At 42.6% G+C, this 18,558-nt stretch overlaps 1 protein-coding gene across 2 annotated transcripts in view; it reads right to left on the reverse strand.

Moving 5' to 3' along the window:
* Positions 1 to 18,558, reverse strand: part of PPM1H (protein phosphatase, Mg2+/Mn2+ dependent 1H) — a 90,421-nt gene that overhangs the window by 15,506 nt on the left and 56,357 nt on the right. For both annotated transcript variants that reach the window (XR_009558260.1, XM_035126644.2), the window contains exons 5-6: positions 15,955 to 16,039; positions 9,962 to 10,080 (exon numbers count right to left, since the gene is read on the reverse strand). Coding sequence is in view for 1 of the 2 variants with exons in the window: in XM_035126644.2 (XP_034982535.1) it covers positions 9,962 to 10,080; positions 15,955 to 16,039 (204 nt within the window). In the remaining variant the exon portion in view is untranslated. The remainder of the gene's footprint in view (positions 1 to 9,961; positions 10,081 to 15,954; positions 16,040 to 18,558) is intronic.

Consider the following 18,558-nt stretch of genomic DNA (forward strand, 5'->3'; position numbering starts at 1 on the left):
TGGTTTATTGTTCTGGAACATGGACAAAACTGGACCTGTCAAAGAAGAGGAAGCAGCTCTTTTTTTCTAGCTGACAGGCTAGCAATTGTTGAAAGGGACTCAAAAATAAGCTGTGAAAATTTGTTCGATGCACCTGCCCAGTCTTCCTCTCCCACCACACCATACGCCTCATTTTTATTTTACAGTGCACACCCATCTGTACAATTTTGTTTGACAGCAAAGCAATAAAACTATGTTTATGCTGTCCATGTCACTTATAGGCAGAGCACAGTGTGTTAAATATGCTGTGCCACTGCTGTCATCCCACAAACCCAGAAAGAGAGAGGAAGCCCCTTTTCAAAGCATGGCAGCATGACATCTCTGGAGAGATCCGTTTAATCCAACAGCACCAAACAATAAAATTGCAGCTAAATGGCAGCTCCACTTTGAGAGAAATCAACGGCTGCCAAAGCATGACGGAAACTGTAGTGAAGGTGAGGCTGCAATATGGCCTTGAGCCTAACATTCTCTCTGCACCAGATCACGTCAGAATGGCTTTTAAAAGCAAATGCAGGATCCATATATTCTAAATGCAGGATCATATATTCTAAACGCTTCCATCTCACCACCCGCATGGCATTTGTGAAGGCCTCTTGCACGCGACAGGAGCGCTCATTAAAGGGTAAACGTGTGTGCAGGCTGGCAGTTGGTTACAAACAACAACACACATAGCAATGGCTTGGTACCCCCCCCACACACACACACACACGAACACCTGGAAGTGGCACAGTAGCACCACCAATTGGCCTTGTCCCAAGCAAACTCCACAGAAACCTAACACAGACTATGTTGTAGTTTTTCCTCCCCATTTGACAAACTGTCCCTACAAGGTTTTTAATTCCATGGTGGGCATTTACCTCCCCACACTTCTTTTTTTTACACCTATGCTTTCACACAGACACCATCTCTTAACTTGGAGGAAGAACAACATGGATGTCACTCAACTGTTACACTAAACAGGTATGTTTCTTTTGCCCTATTCTGGTGTTCCAAAAATGCACACAGGCTTAAACTGAGGTGCGGAAATGTCCAATCCACCTCCCAACTTTCTGCACTGAGCAGGAGGGTCCGAAGAAGGCATGTGGGTACATTCAGTTCAACAGATCTGCAAGCTTCCCTGAAATTGGGAACGCTGTCGTAAGGTTCAGCCCAATCAATTTCCAAGCTCTTTTCAGGCCTTTTAGGATGGCCTAGGGGGGGGGGGCGGACATACCTGGAACATACGAGAACACAGGTGGGGGTGAGCCTGCAGGTGCATGTTCCTACTCCCCAATTTAAGACCCCCACACACCTTTTAAACACCCGAATGTGCCATTGACTGGGAATCCTATTTTCTTCATATCTTGTTATCAATTTAAAACGGCCTTTTACAGTGAGGGAGAAAAGTATTTGATCCCCTGCTAAATTTGCCCCCTCTTCCCTCCGACGAAGAAATGACCAGACCATAATTTTAATGGTAGGTTTATTGTAGCTGTGAGAGACAGAATAACAACAGGGAAAAACCCAGAAGACAAAAGTCAGAGATTGATGTGCATCAAATAGTTTTCCCCCTCACTGTAAGTACAACAAACAACAAAACAAAACAACAACATAGTGTGAACATACTCAAAAAGGGCACGGCTGGAATTGCTGGGGCTTGTTCCAAATGTATAGCTTAAAGGCCGGTGTCAGGATTTTACCTCTATTATGGATACATAGGAAATACAGGGGTTTCCAGACAATCCTGCTAAGGACATGGCAAATTTTTGAACAGCATCAGGTAGGGAGTAGGATGTAGCATATTGATTTATTGTCCCAAATTAGAACTGCCTTGCTGGACCAGGCTGAAGGTCTAGCTAGCACAATGGTCTGCTTCCAATAGTGCTCAGCTGGGTATCCCTGGGAAGCTGGTAATCCTGACAAGGAGGTCACAATGGAGACATCCATCTCCTCTTCCAGACAATAAATTCTTCCTTTTGTTCTTTGCCTAATGACCAACAGCCCATTGAAAGTCCCAATTCTCTATGAACTTGCCTAATATTCTTACAACCTAGGTCTCACAGGATTATAGAGGATATTTGACAAAGTCATACATCGAGTACATTCAATGTAACCACTGTATGATAAAGTTAATTTCAATGGGTTTACTTAATTAGTTAGATTTCTTGCCCACCATAACTTTCCCAGGCAGGCTACGGTATCAAAAACAATACAAACTGAAACAAAACCAAACATCAATACCAAACAACCACTGAAATAAGATGCAACTTCAGGAAGGTCATAAAAATACTTTTCAGTTGTCACAAGACCAGGTGAAGAGGTATGTCTTTAGCACATGCCAAAAGTTGAGTAACGACAATGCCTGATGCACTTCTAGGGGGAGGCAGTTCCACAATTTTGGAGCTACCACAGAGGAAGCCCTCTTCCCAAGCCGCTGACCCTTGAACCACTGAGGGTGGTAGAACTACCAGGAGGGCCTCTTCTGCTAATCATATTGCCCAGGGTGGTCTGTAGGGATGGAGGACATCTTTCAGATATTTGGGGCCCAAGTTGCCTAGGGCTTTAAAGGCCAACATGAGCACCTTGAACTGGGCTTGGAAATAAACTGGCAGCCAGTGCGACTACTTTAAAACAGTTGGGCTGCTATTACGCTCTCAAGCACCTTTCCCCAAAAGGGTCATTTAGGTGGCAGTTGTTAAACACTTTTGGGTCCAAGGAGGTCCTCTTAATAAGTGGGCACACCACCACTTTCTCCTAGGCAGGCAGCACCTTCCCTTCTTCCAATAAAGTATTGATCACTTGCTGAACTCACCTAGTCACCCCCCCCCCTTTAGCTAGCTTTAATAAGCCAATATGGGGAACGGTCGAGAAGATAAGTGATCAGCCGCACCCCCGGAAGGAAGTTGTTCACTGACAATGTTCTGGACACCTTCATAGGGCTTGCTCCATCTGTGGCACAGAATTCGGTCTAAATCTCAATGATTTATCTGAAGGGCCTTCTCAGTAGCGGCACCCACCTTGTGGACACCCTCCCATCAGATGTCAAGGAGATAAGTAACTATACAACTTTTAGAAGACACCTGAAGGCAGCCCTGTATAGGGAAGCTTTTCATGTTTGATGATTTATGACCCAGTCAAATGGGTACAAATAAATAAAAATAATAATCCTAGCAAAATTGTCCCATCAGGCTGCTGGCGGAATCAGAGCACTGCTCTCCTGCCCATTCACCGCCCATAAGACCTCTGCCAGACAGCTAAATGCAGGTGCAGTGCCGCCACCACCACCACTTGATAGGTGCAATAATGCTCTCTCACCTGTGCTCATTCAGGTTCAGGTTGAAGTTTCTGCCACCTGCTCTCCAGCCGCTATGCTTCCTGCTTCATCACACACAGATACCTGGAGTGCCAAGGCAACCTGCACAGTCTGCAGGATCGGTGCGGGCACTTTTACATGAACTACCGTAGGTTGCCTAGGGGACTACGTTATACGGAAACAAAAGTCTTGGAAGTTCATTCAAGTTTGCTATGTGTTGATTCATACATATTCAGAAGGGTGTGCTAGTAACTCAATACCCATGGGTAATCTATATTTATGCAAACATAAGCAAGAGGAGAAGTTCTAGTGGGCAGCTGCAGGAGGCGTGAACCACCCTTTTTTTAGTAAATGGCAGTGGGGAATAAATAGAGACTCGCCTCTCAACTTTTTATCAGGGCTGCAACCAGTGATGCATTCTAAAAGGTCTGTTCTCACACTTTGCTCTCCTCCAAAGTCCCTTGCTTATGCACCGCTTCAGATTCCAAATGCAATTCCTTCCCTTGAAGAAATAAAGAAACCACAGGAGGGAAACGAGGCCACAGAAGATGCAGAGCATCTTGTGGAAAGGCCAGGAACAGACCCACAAGAATGAAGGAGCTGAATCCAATTGCAGTGTGGCAAGAGTGAATGTGAAGGAACTCTGGTTGCTTTTGTACAATGCAATCCATTATAAGAAGGTGGTGATAGGGCGACAAGTGAGGTCTGAACACAGAATGAAATAAAACTGCAGGTACTAGAAGTATCCAGTACCAAAAAGAAGGAAAGAAATCCCAACAGGAAGACAGAGCAAATCAATATTGTCAGTATTTTACATCCTTGCAAATTTAACAGCATTTGCAAGGATGTAAAATACTGACAATACTGATTTGCTCAGAAGATTAAGGTTGGAGTGTGCCACTTTTCCAGGAAATGTGAAGAAAGACATCCTTTCAGGAACGATCTCTTTTTTATTTTGCTGCAGATATGTCATTGGTGCCCTTTTCTTGAACTGTGAGAGTTAATCCCAGTTCATAAGAATGCAAGAGGAGGGTAATTTGTTACTGCTTGGTTGGCGGGGGTAATGTTATAACAGTATTTACCGAAATTCAATAAAACTCACAGAGACATTTTCTATATTAAAAAGGAGGTTTCAGTTCTGGAATTTCGAAGCCTGGCTAAGCAAGATTCTTCAGTTAGCTGTTTATGCAGAGTAAGAGAAATCAAAGCTAAGGACAAGCCCATTAACCAACATGCACAATTCGGGAATGGCTATTTTCTTCACTCTTGCTTCAGCTGTGTTGCTGTCAAAGATAGTAACACTTAACAAGCAGGCCAAGGCAGCAGTGTTCCAACAATTCAAACTATCCAAGGGTTAGTCTATTATTACTATGTGCCAACACAGCTGAGTGTATTGTGCAAAATCCTTAGGACTGTCACAGAGAATGACGGCCAGAACACACCTCTCAAGTTCATGTGATGCAATTGCATGGGCTAGCTCTGTACAAGAGACATACTTCCAGATAGAAGAATTCCATACAGAGGCATTATTATATATATTATTTAGGGCATAAGAAATGGAATCTAGAGTGAACCCAGTCTGAAACTCTTGTGTGACACTTCATTTCAGTTTTATTAGTCATTGTCCTGGACCAAATATTATTTGCACATGCACTTCCTTATCGGAGGATTGTGGGTTGATTTTGGGTTTCTTGTTTAAGCCTGGATTTGTGCAACTGCAGCTATGTGCGCTCTCTCTCTCTCTCTCTCTCTCTCTTTCGCTTGCTCTCTCTTTCGCTTGCTCTCTCTCTCTCTCTCTCTCTCACACACACACACACACACACACACACACACACACAATTGCTCAGTTTACCAAATAAAAAGATCGACCAGAATTCTGCAGACCTCAACTGTGAGATCAAAACTTTAGCTTCTGTTTGTATTACTTGTGCAGGTAGATAGATAGATGCAACATTAAAATGTTTGCAAGGTTCCAATAACGAAAGAAGAGGGGTGATAACAATTTATAGGAAGAGAAAAATAGAAAACTGCATAAGTTGCACAAGACCATGCACTACTTTAATGAGACAGGTGAAGCTGGCAGTGGTCGAGACCACACAGCTGGCGTCATAGCTGAATGGGAATATGGACCTGAGTTTCCCCAAGCAAGCACACACACAGAAAAACACAAGAAGAGCCTGCTGGATTCAAACAAAATAAAAAAATTCCTTCCAGTAGCACCTTAGAGACCAACTAAGTTTGTCATTGGTATGAGCTTTCGTGTATCTGAAGAAGTGTGCATGCACACAAAAGCTCATACCAATGACAAACTTAGTTGGTCTCCAAGGTGCTACTGGAAGGAATTTTATTTTGTTTCGACTATACCAGACCAACACGGCTACCTACCAATAACTAGACCTGCTGGATTCAGGCAGTGAAACATCTAGTCCAGCATCCTGTTCTCACAATGGCTAACCAGGAGTTGCTTTATCATTTTGGTTGCCCTTTTGCATGTTTTAGTAATGACACCACACTCGCCTCCAGAATGCTGCGAGATTAAATAAATATCAATTCAGAATATTCAGGTACCAATTAGAAGTACTTATTTCCAAGGTCCTTCTCCTGTGTTAAGGTGGAAGGGAAATGACACACTAGACATATCTTGGGAGGTTACAACAAAACTGATAAGGCAATGCAAAAAAACACAAGCAGCAGACTACCCAAACACATCTTGCCCTGCTATTCTTTCCTTCACAGTTAGGGGGTGACTATGGGGCTTCTCTGGTTTGTTTGTTGTCTCCAGCTGGCCCTGCTCCAACAGCACTGGCTCTGTTCCTCTGGCATGTGTGCACTTAGGGAAAGAAGAGTCATTTGTCATTGCCAGGAGATGTGCTGTACACAGCAGGTCAGATCTCCTCCCCTGCTGTTCCTGCAGCCAGAGCTGCAAATCTTGAAAAGATGCAGAACGTGCATGTTGTGAACAGTCATTTATCATTCCAGAAACGTGTTACAAACAGAATACAGGGAGCTATGTTTCTCTGGAGCGCATGACGTCGGGAACCCAAAAGTACCCGTGCAAAGGGCTTTTGTTAAATCTAATTCCGCTTCTATCTTCTGTCTCCTTCTGTTGTCAGTAGCTGCAGATTAACACAGCAGTCATCTTTCTTTAACCACCCCCCCTCCCTAAAACAGGACTGCTGTCTCCATAACCATTATATTTTATATAAAAAAACACACAAAAGCTACTTGGGTGAAATATATATCACATACTAGAGGGGGGAAAGGGCTTGTTTAATTACGCACTTGAGACATGTTCCCTCTTTCAAAATCATGATCACTGCTGGAAGCTGAAATGTTTCACTAGGAAAAACAAAGCAAAACAAAAATCCCAGCTAAACACACAGACACCATTTTCCATGGGAGCTCATGAGAATTATACGAATTGGAAAACAAGGTGTAACTGAGCAGGTGGAAGCATAAGGCAGGCAGGCTGCGGTTTGCTCTTTGTACCCTGGAGTCAGACTGTTAGAGAAGACCACTTATCTGAATAAGACTAATAAGAGCAAGCTAATTAGGCCCGTTGGCATTGGCTGGCAGATAAATCCAGGTCTGGGAAAGGGACATTGCCACTTTAAATACTGCCTTGGGATCTGTGGCAAAGCTAATGAGGACTGTCAGTTGGGCCTCTTTTATTAGGCGGCTCTCTGGAGGATAATGCCTAAGGTTTTGGAACCAGGGCTTCTGCACTTGATTCAATAAATCAATTTATATTAAAGAGGAGGGGAGGAGGCAGTGCCGGTCTGGTGTTGGCTTCATAAACTATTCTGTGGCATTTCTCAATCTACTTATCCCCTGCTCTGCCAGACTGCCTGGCTGGGCTGTCAAGTGCCACTGAGCAGAGCAATAAAGAAGAAGAGAAGCGCCCACAGCTACAACATTTGCTGAACACAACATGCGAGTTACACAACGCAAAGCACACATGAGCTGCTGTGTTTAGCGGGCTTCCTCTGGGGCTATGGTTTTTTTGTTTTGTTTTTTGCCAACTGGAATTAAAGCAACAACAAGCAGACTAGCTTTGGCGCTAGTTGCAAGAGAAAAGCGAAAGGTCAACCCCAGACGAAATGCAGAAAGAAAGAAAGAAAGAAACGAGAAGCAAGATTAGAATGCAGCTGCTTGTTAAAATCAAATACTCAAGAGACCAGAATACCTGCTCTATCCAGAAGGAAGGAAGGAAGGAAGGAAGGAAGGAAGGAAGGAAGGAAGGAAGGAAGGAAGGAAGGAAGGAAGGAAGGAAGGAAGGAAGGAAGGAAGGAAGGAAGGAAGGACAATGCCAACTTGACAGGCATCATTCCATGAAAGCAGAAAAGGTGTGTCCTGGAAAAAGAGGACATACGGCAACCTTTATCGTGACTTTGGCTATTAACCCTTTGTCTGCAGCTGAACACAACAGAGAAGATTTCTGTGTTCCAAAGATGATCCCTTTCGATAATGGCATTTATTTCAGTATAAAAAGGGGGGAGAGACTTATAAGGCCTAAAGAGCAGTGAGGTAGCTAGTTGAGACAAAACAAGTACAGTCAAACATCGGTTGTTGGACGTAATCTGTTACGGAAGCCCATTCGGCTTCCGAAATGTTTCACAACCGAGGCGTGGCTTCCGATTACTTGCAGGAGTTTCCTGCACTCAAGTGGAAGCCGCGTCAGACATTTGGGTTCCGAAAAACGTTTGGAAACCAGAGCATTCACTTCCAGGTTTTCAGCATTCGGGGGCTGAAACGCTCCAAAACGGAGGCGTTTGGGATCCGAGGTTTGACTATATGTATCACAACAAAGTATTTCCTGAGTACAGAAAATGAAAGCTGTGCACAAGCCACAGAAGTTGCTCAACGTACTTTCTCCCTTCTCTAATCATTCTCCAGCAGCAGCAGCGGCTGCTACATCAGCCACAACTGGTAGCAGCCTATTGCTGTTCCATGTGAAAATGACTTGAGTATATAAAAGGAAATATTCACGAGGCAACCTGTAAACAAGTCTGGTTTCCTTAAAAAAATAAACATGACCAAAAGGTTCAGTAAGAGCACAAAAGTACATTCTACTTGTGAGAATTGTATGCTTGGACTACACCTTCAACATAAAAAGCTAGAACTTCAGGGAGAACCATCTACAGTGGTACCTCGCAAGACGAATGCCCTGCAAGACGAATGCGTCTTGCGATCTGATGAAGACAAATTCATTTTGCAAAAAATTCATCTTGAGAATCGCGGTTTCTCATAGGAATGCATTGAAATTTAATTAATGTATTCCTATGGGCAAAAAAAAAGAAATTTCAATTCATTCCTATGGGAAACCGCGATTCGCAAGATGAATTTTTCGCAAAACGAATTGACTCACGGAACGAATTAAATTCGTCTTGCGAGGCATCACTGTATAGGCTTTCCACGTACAAGTAATATTTGATGTGGGAGAGACGTGAAACACACAAGACCCCATCTTCATTCCGAAGCGGCACAGTCTTTTGAGGATTGGAGTGTACTTTCCCTCAACATTTCAGGCTGCTCCTAGGTCGCTGGTTGGAAAGGTTTAAGCTGGCCCACAGAAAAAAAGGCATGGGAAGCATTCCAAGTACTTAATACAGTCACACGAGAACTGTAATTCAGGCTTTTTTCTGAATGTCCTATTTCCGCTTTCAATCCCAAGGACATAAAGTGTACTTGGACTTTAAAATTGTAATTAAATATGACCAGATGGCAAATTTCAGTCTGAGGTACCTCAGGTTCTTGTCCTGCAAGAAACTGTGTTCCGTAGCTACAATGCATCCATAGTAGGTGTCACAAGTAAGTAGACACTGAGGATAATAAGCATCAATCTCCCATCTATGTAACACTCTAGTAAGTTTAATTCCTGACAAAGTCACCAAGCTACAGTGATAGGTGATGCTTGAAGAGAGTTAAGAGTAGCAGCCTTAAACCAGCCCAAAGACTAAATGGATGATGCAAGTCCTGGGCATTAACCACCACCTTCAGCAAACCTATACAAGCTGGCCAGCCAATTGCTCTGAAAAAGTTCCAGAGCCCAGGAGAAGAGAAAGTTTACAAAGAAACCAACATCACCTCAAATCGGACCCATCTAGCGTAGATGTGAAATTGTACAATATGGAGAATAGTTTTAATAATCCAATTTTGTCATTTTTTTCTGAAATTTTCTAATGGGATGCGGCATTAGGGAACTGTGGCTTTTTGAACGATATTGCTAACATGTCACACTAAATTTCATTCACATCATGGGATGTGCTGTGACACAACAAATGCCATTGGACATTTCCCACCCTTTCTGAATATGTGTGTGCTTCTGATTCTTCCACAATTCCCCCAGGAAAACAGCAGCGAAGAACTATATACCAGTACACTGCCCCAAATTTCATCACTTTTACTCCCACATTTTTCCAAGTTAAGATGGTTGCAAACGGATTCTTTCTGGAATAAAATAATGCGGAAATGAGAGCTGAGCATGCACTATGGTCCATTAGTTTTCCAGAAGTGGCTTTTTGCATGAAAGCCCAAATATAATGCAGAAATTAACTCAGGGAAATGCAGGGAAAATGGAACAAACTGCTGTGTGGATGCTGCCCTCTAAAAAACAGGAGGCATTCTTACCAGCCAGTCATATTGAAGTCTCTGTAGAGCATTCTTTTCCCAACTTCCTTCCTCTGGACCCTCCTTGGAAACTCAAAGTGTGTAAACTCGTTTCCCAGCAAGTGTGGCTGCATATATGCCTACAAGATTAAAAAAGGAAATGAAAGAGGACAATCATTGTTGGAGCTCTTGCATTGTTATTCTGTTTTCAAGGAGAGGTGGTAATTGTAAACAAATGAACAAAATCTGAGAAGCCCACTATTATAAAGTCTTAAATAACTTCCACTGGATAATAAGTCTCCCCCTCCCTACCCTCAAACCTTTGAACTACTGCAAAAACACTTTGTCACCTCTTCTGTCCTCAGCTTACACCACTGCTGTGCTTCTGCCAATTGCAGTTCAGGACAAATTGCCTATAAAACCAGATACTGTACATAGTTGAGGGTAGGCATTGCAATGTGGCTCTTCCATCACCTTTGGCACCAGTTTTGGCCCTCGAGTTCTGCATGTACTACTGCCATTTTAGATGGGCGCAACAGAAAAATCTCTTTACTGTCAGCACCACTGGCTTTTCTAGATCCTATTGAACAATTGTTGGGAGGGAGGGGAACAAGGATGTCTGGATTCAGTCCAATTCAAGTCCATCAAACTAAACTGGGTCAGCCGTCTGTTCTGCACATGGGTCTGTTCCAGGCTGGAACAGAGAATTGTGCACCCCAGGCTACTAGATACCGGGGTGTTATGTTTATATTAAGGTAAAGGACCCTGACCATTAGGTCCAGTCGTGACCGACTCTGGGGTTGTGCGCTCATCTTGCGTTATTGGCCGAGGGAGCCGGCGTATAGCTTCCAGGTCATGTGGCCAGCATGACAAAGCCGCTTCTGGCAAACCAGAGCAGCATATGGAAACGCCGTTTATCTTCCCGCTGTAGCGGTTCCTATTTATCTACTTGCATTTTTGACGTGCTTTCGAACTGCTAGGTTGGCAGGAGCTGGGACCAAGCAACGGGAGCTCACCCCATCACAGGGATTCGAACCGCTGACCTTCTGATCAGCAAGCCCTAGGCTCTGTGGTTTAACCCACAGCGCCACCTGGGTCCTATGTTTATATTAACTTTCCTATATATTCCACCTGTGTATGTAGTACCTGCTGTACATGGGGATTCTGAGATGTGGTGCCATTCAGAATAAAACCTGGATATTAACTTCTGGTTTACTGCTGTTATCACTAAATACAGAAGAACAAGCACATGACGTTTGAGCTTGACTTAACCTGAGTGTCCTCGGCAGAAACAAATGAGCAAATTAAAGGAAACATGCAAGCTATTTGCATACTCATCAGAGTATCAGTACATTTGCTGAAATAATGGACAGTACATGCTTGTATGAAGCAAACCAAACAAAATTACCCGGAGATCTGCTTAGTTCAGCATTGTCACCACGAGTTTTGATACTCTCAGCTTTCCATGAATGGTTCCAGTTCATCTAAGCCAACCAAGGCTGTCAAAAGTTTTCCTGATCTTAAAAAAACAGTTGCTGTGTTTAAAGCAAACCTAAAGAGCTATTTTGTAGTACAGTCACCTTGGTTTTCGAACGCCTTCTGACTCAAACGTTTTGGCTTCCGAACACCACAAACCCGGAAGTGAGTGTTTCAGTTTATAATAATAATTTATTATTTATACCCCGCCCATCTGGCCGGGTTCCCCCAGCCACTCTGGGCGGCTTCCAACAAAACAGAATTTCTAAAATACAGAAATCCATCAGACATTAAAATACAGAAATCCATCAAACATTAAAAGCTTCCCTAAACAGGGCTGCCTTGAGATGCCTTCTAAAGGTCTGGTAATTGTTGTTCTCTTTGACCTCTAGTGGGAGGGCATTCCACAGGGTGGGTGCCACTACCGAGAAAGTTTGCAAACTTTCTTTGGAAGCCAAACGTCCGACACAGCTTCTGATTGAGTGCAGGAGGCTCCTGCAGCCAATCGGAAGCCGTGCCTTCATTTTCAAAAGTCGAACGGACTTCCGGAACTGATTCCGTTCGAGAACAAAGGTACACCTGTATTCTTTTAAAACCAATCCTGCTCAAGCCCCTCAACTATTGGGGAAAATGTTTGATTGTGTGTGTGGGTATACGTGTGTGGGGATGGAGTTAGTTAACTTTCATTTGTTTTGATTCTTGAATCAAATCAAATTTTTTTTAAAAAAAAAAAAAGTTTGCTTATTTATCAAGTGTTTGTAATAGGAGCTCATAATAAATTTGGAGGAAGCTAGGTAAGGTTTCCAACAGGGAAACAAATTTAATTTTTTTTAAAAGGAAGAGGAAAAACCACAAGACCTCCTTGAAACAAGAGTCAATATGCAAATCCATGATGGAAGAACTGTGGGAAATAAGTCAAGGGTGGCTCAGAGCTAAGAACACAGAAAGCAACTTCTAAAACTGGGATTGGTAAAATACTAGAAATTTATCGTCTAGATTTTTTTTTTCAAGTCATATAGGTTCAATGGCTTATTTGAGAGTCCTCTTGCTTGTTGACAAGAACCTAAGTAATACAATATTCTCTTTTTCTTAAAATAATTAAACTGTTATTTCAATTTGTGGATAGGCTTAGTGCTTTTATATATAATTTGCAAATAACATCTTATGTGCTTTCTTCAGGAACTGCTAAATGGAAGAGGAGAAGGGAACATACTCAGGCACTTCCCCGTAGCAATTTTAAAAAAATAAATTTTGATACGCACAAAATCAACTTTTATTTATTAAAATATTTTTCCCTGCCTTTCCATTTAGAAATCCTCAAGGTGATTAGCAAGAAATATTAAATTAAGAAACAAGTCACATGCACCTTGCTTTAATAGGGCGCCAAAGAAAAGAAGCAGTTCTGTTTATATCGGGCAGAAGATTTTTACCCCAAATAATTCCTTATAAAACACAAAATCAGATTAAATATGAAGGGGAGGGGAGGGATGGAGAGAGGAGAGGATCAAATATAAGGCTAGGACTTCTGAAATGTATTTCTTTTTTGCAGAATGTTCTGTCAATATTAAGCTATAACAATTTTAGACAACCGCAAGGAGAAGTGCGTGCGTCAAAAATGCAAAATCTAAAAAGTGGTACAGAATACTCTTGGGAGAAGTATTGACATTTGTTTTTGAAATCATCGATTGCAGGAGTACTTGAAACCCGTGACCACAAACCAGAGTAGTCATAAACCTAACAGCAGCAGGTGAGAACTGGTCAGAAATACCAATCGTCCTAAAATTATCTTCTACATGTTACTTCCAGTGCATTTGAAAGGATCTCTCTAATGTGGTTTCACACTTATGATATCTCCCACCTACTTCCTTTGAACGTGATAGCCATAACCCAAGCCCATTTGCTACATATGGAGATGCAGTAAACAAACAAAGGTAAAGAAAAGCGTTAGGGGAAGTAGCAGAAATATTTTTCAAGGCAGCTGCTATTTTCAGATCTAACCAGAATGAACATCAAAAGAGGCTGAAGGGGGGGGAAGACCCTCTCAGGCAATGTTTTATCTCTGCTTTCTTCAAATGAAACCCCACTCTCAAGATGCTACAGATCCCTGCTAATTTAAAAGACAAACACTTTTTTTGGGGGGGGGGGGCAAATGCAGGCAGCATAAATATTTATTGCAGATGCTTTGTATTCATCACTGTGAAAAAACGAGACTCCAAAAGTAGCTCTTCCCTCTGAAATGTTTCAGACTCTGGCAATGTAAACAGCAATAAAATCGGGGCACAGAAGAGTATAGTCGCCTCCCCGCAATCACCACAACCACACACATTTCTTTCGGCATTTATAGCCAGCCAAGCATTGTTCTACTCAGAGCGAGCATTTCTAAGAAAGGAAAGGCCATCTGGCCTATACAAGCTTGTCCCCATCACCTTCTGGGCACAGTGGGAGAGGACACTAATGAGGATACGTTGGTTTTAAAGTCAAGTTTCAGAGACAGGGAGAAACAGGCTGGTTTGGAGCATCTGCCTGAACTGCCAGTTGCACTGGTGGAATTTAAGGCACAGGCCAGATGCCACAGCCTGACAAAAGGGATTTCAATGTGTGTGTTTTCTTATACCCACAATGTCAGCTGGAAGGGCAAGGATGACCACTGCCGGGTTACCCTTCCAATATCTGCCAGTTCTGGAGAGCATAATAAACTGGGTGAGCTGTCAGTTCTGAAAGATCCAAAGTACCCTTTCTCAGAGGAAGCCTAAATGTATCACTATTATTGATACCAAGTAGGGGCTAGGTGATATATCAATATATCATACAAAACCGGTTAAAAGTTGACATTGTGATAATCGTTTCATAATATTTGAGCTGGCAATATATCACCAATGACAATGTGTGTAAGGGCTAGGCCAGGGGTCAGCAAACTTTTTCAGCAGGGGGCCCTCAGACCTTGTGGGGGTGTGTGGACTATATTTTGAGGGGGGGGGATGAATTCCCGTGCCCCACAAATAACCCAGAGATGCATTTTAAATAAAAGGACACATTCTACTCTTGTAAAAACATGCTGATTCCAGGACTGTTCACAGGTCAGATTTAGAAGGTGATTGGGCCTGATCCGTCCCCTGGGCCTTAGTTTGCCTACCCCTGGGCTAGGCGGTATCTGCTTTCCAACATCTGCAATAACTCACCAGCTAAACATTGCAACGTGATCACCAGGTAAACCTAACAATATCACCAGCTAAACAATGCAATCTACCACAATGTCTGAAATAAGGATGGGAACTTACAGAGGTGAACAGGACAATGTCCTGGCAACTGCCAGTACTTAGGGAACTAAAACAGATAAACGACAATATTATCAATAATCACACACTCAGTTTTATCAGCAGGCAAGCCAAAATGCATCACAACAGGACTTTTGGATTGGGGCTTGGCTACCAAATAGTGGTATTCCGAACAATCCAAAGTATGATGATGAGTCATAGTAAATACCAATTCAGTGGTACCTCCGGTTACGGACTTAATTCATTCCGGAGGTCCATTCTCAACTGGAAACCGCTCGTAACATGAGGCATGCTTTCGCTAATGGTGCTTCCCGCTGCTGCGTTGCCAGCACACGACTTCCGCTCGCATCCCAGGGCAAAGGTCGCAACCAGGAGCATCTACTTCTGGGTTAGCGGAGCTCGTAACCCGCAGCATTCGCAAGGGGAATGGTACGCAACACGAGGTTCCACTGTAATCTAGGACTGCCAGAATGCCATGAGTCCTCACAGGCCACAGCTGCCACTGCTGTCACTCTCTATCACCACTGCAAGGCCTTGTAGGTTGTCACCACTACTGCTGAAATGTACTGTGGTCATGGCAAGCTGTTTCTGCCACTGCTGCATCTGCCTCCTAGTCCTAGCAGGCCTGCTGGCAGTCTGGCAATCACAGATTATTTATATTCACTATGACTCATTACCGTACTGTGGATTGTCCTTGGGTAGCCAAGCCCAAAACCAAAAGTCTCATTTGGATGCATTTTGGCTTGCCTGCTTCTGAAAGTGACCAGGAGATGGCTCATATTATCATCATTTCTCAGTTTTAGACCCTTAAGCAGTAGCAATTGCCAGGACATTGTCCTGCTTGCCTCTGTATACTGTAGTTCCTTCCTTATTTCAGATATCATGCTAGATCGTTAGCTGGTGATATATCGCAATGTTGAAAAATTATCTAATACCTACTTGCCAACTCAAAATGTAGTGCAAATCCCCTCTCCTACAGCCTGATGGGAATCGGCAGCACATCTCTCCATCAGCTTTGCTAAAAGACCAGCAAGTTTTAGTTCCTCCTCTTCTTGAAAATCTTTCTATTATGGCTAGTCATTACAAGAACTCTGTGACTAAGAAACCGTGACCAAGTTTGCTTTTCCTCCCTCCCAATTCCTTTTTTGGCTGAAGTGTGGGATTACAATATAGTTCCAGAAGGGCAGTACAAGTTTCATTTCAGATAAGGGCCAAGAAGGTGATACACCACCACCCACTAATCCAACTCTTTAGGCCCCTTACCAGATACTGAAGACGCTGACGTTCTGTTTCTGGAGTGAATTCTGAAGACATTGGAATGACTTCTCCATTTCTGATTATTATAGCCCTGCAATATCAAAAGAAGAAAAACACACACACACAGTGAGGGAGTGGGGATCCATATTTTAAGAACTGCTAAAGGTCTATTCAGGCAAAGCCTAGACCCAACAGTGTATTACTAAAATTACCAGGCACACTACTTTTCCATTGTATTTAATCCAAACATTACAAAAAGCCTATTTGCCTAGGGGACCTTATAGCACAGATTAGAAGACAAACCATTGTACGCTATGATCTCTGTGGTGTCTGGTGACTCATATAAGTTGCTTCCCAGTCACTCTGGTTGTATGTCATGTCAGAACATAACCATTCTAGCAGCAAATGGAGAAGGCATAGCAAATCCTGTCTAAACAAAAATTTAACTAGGTACCTGCCAAGGGAGACAGGAAATGGTATGATTGATAACTGAACTGTCTCTCCCCCCTCTCATCTCAGAAAAGCCTACCTGCGAACGCCAATGGGAAAAGAAAATCCTCTCCAACAATGGGCATTTTCCTGTTATTTCCATGACATAACTGTCACTCTAAAACCTTATGAAGGAGACATCAGACAAAAAGCTATAATTTGATCTTATATGACCTTGAAAGGTGACTGCCCCAATAGTGCAGTCAGGATGTTAGCTGCATCCCAATAGTTAGAAGTTCATTCTTCTTTATGTTTACAAGTTTTATCTCTTTTTGTAGCCTGGCCTCATTGCTATATTTGCTCAGAGAAAGGGAAGGCAGAAAATAGCAAGAAAAGGGAGGAGCTATGAAGGAGAGGAGGATGCGGGGGGCGCTGTGGTCAAAACCACTGAGTTTCTTGGGCTTGCCGATCAGAAGGTCGGCGGTTCCAATCCCCACGACGGGAGATAAAAATAATAAAACATTAGTAAAATGTTCAGTATCTTATTCAGAACATAGTTTAAATTTTGGTTGTTAATTTTTATGTATATTTACATTGTTACACACATGTGAATACCAAAAAAACATAGTCCAAGTGTCCCACCCGTGACAATGGAATGGCCCAAAGGTTTAAAGCAAAGGTAGAGTACTAATGTATTTCACTTGGATTCAAATGTTTCACAAATATTTTAAATGCACAAGACCTGCATGAAATCACAATGCAACTAAAGCTATATTTGACTGGCAAGAGAAGGGCAAACAAAATCTCTGAAAATGACACTCAGTGGCTGGAATCCAATGAGCAGCTTTAATACCCAACAGGATTGTTTGCTTTTACTTTCTATTTCAATGGCAGACCACCTTCGCCCCTTGCCATGCTTTCAAACTGATTTTGAAATGACCCTTAATTTCAGGAGAGGTTTGCCATACAGAATTTGGGGTGGGCATGGTGTTTTGAAAAGCATATGTTCAAATACCCCCTAGTCACACTGAACAAACTGCACAGTTCTTTAGATCCAGGCCAAAGTTTTTTTTCTTTTAAAACACATGGTGGGAAAAGCTGTTTTATCATTTTAGAAGGGGAGGGGGAGAACCAAAGAGCTTACAGATTGTAAGGACTGCCATACCTTGAGAGTCAACCTGATTTCCCCCCCCCCCCAGCCTACATTATATTATAGATGACAGGATTTTTAAAAATGATCCTGAATTTTCAATTATTGCACATCACCAACCTAGTGCTTAGCAGCTGTTTTGGACTATAACTCCCATCAGTGCCAGCCAATGTTGATGGGAGCTGTAGTCCAAAATATATGCTGGGCACTACAGTTCAAGAAGGTTGTATAATCACACACACAAATGTGTGTTTTTGTTTTTAAACCACTCTCATTAAACAAAATACATGAACTACATGAAACATTTCCATCACCTCTTTCCATTCACCATGAAACCTTCTTGCTCTGTAAAAAAAATATTGTGGCTCCAGATCTTTATTGGTTCTTTCCTGGAAAACGTAGGTACAACTTGTGATTAAATATTTTGCTATTGTGCCCATCTATCTGAATGCAATTACTGCCTGTGAGCAAGCCAGTTCCAAGAAGTGAGAGCATTTTTCTAAAGATCAGCCTGTTTGGACAAGGTAGCCCAGCGATGAAGCTTCAGAAAATGCCACCCAACTTGAAATTGTAAGATAACCATAGGAATATCCATCAAGACTTTCTTCTAAATGGCCCCCATTCAGACAAACAGGAGTTATCCAAAGGGTATAACTGGTTGACTGATTGTGGCCGGAGTAAAACTGAAGATAGAATTTTAGAAAATGGAAGATCTAGATTTTTAAAAACTAGCCGTACTCAGTAATACAACTATTTGTTTTATCTAACATGACAACAGCAACACCTAAAATCATTAGGCATAGTACAAAAAAGAAGAGTGAAATAGACTATGCCCTCAGGCTTACAATCTGATCAAAGGCATGATGGGCGAAGGCAAAAGAGCATCACCCAGAAAATGCTGGTTGAAAAGTGGGGGAAAAGTGTTTTGAAGAGGCACTTGAATGTACTAATGGACCAAGAGAGTGAGATGTCAAGTTTAAGGGCATTTCTGTAGTAGGGAGAAGCAAGCAACGAGGAACGCAAAGAGGATT

Source organism: Zootoca vivipara, chromosome 10, assembly GCF_963506605.1.
Source record: "Zootoca vivipara chromosome 10, rZooViv1.1, whole genome shotgun sequence".
In the NCBI taxonomy this organism is placed as follows: Eukaryota; Metazoa; Chordata; class Lepidosauria; order Squamata; family Lacertidae; genus Zootoca; species Zootoca vivipara.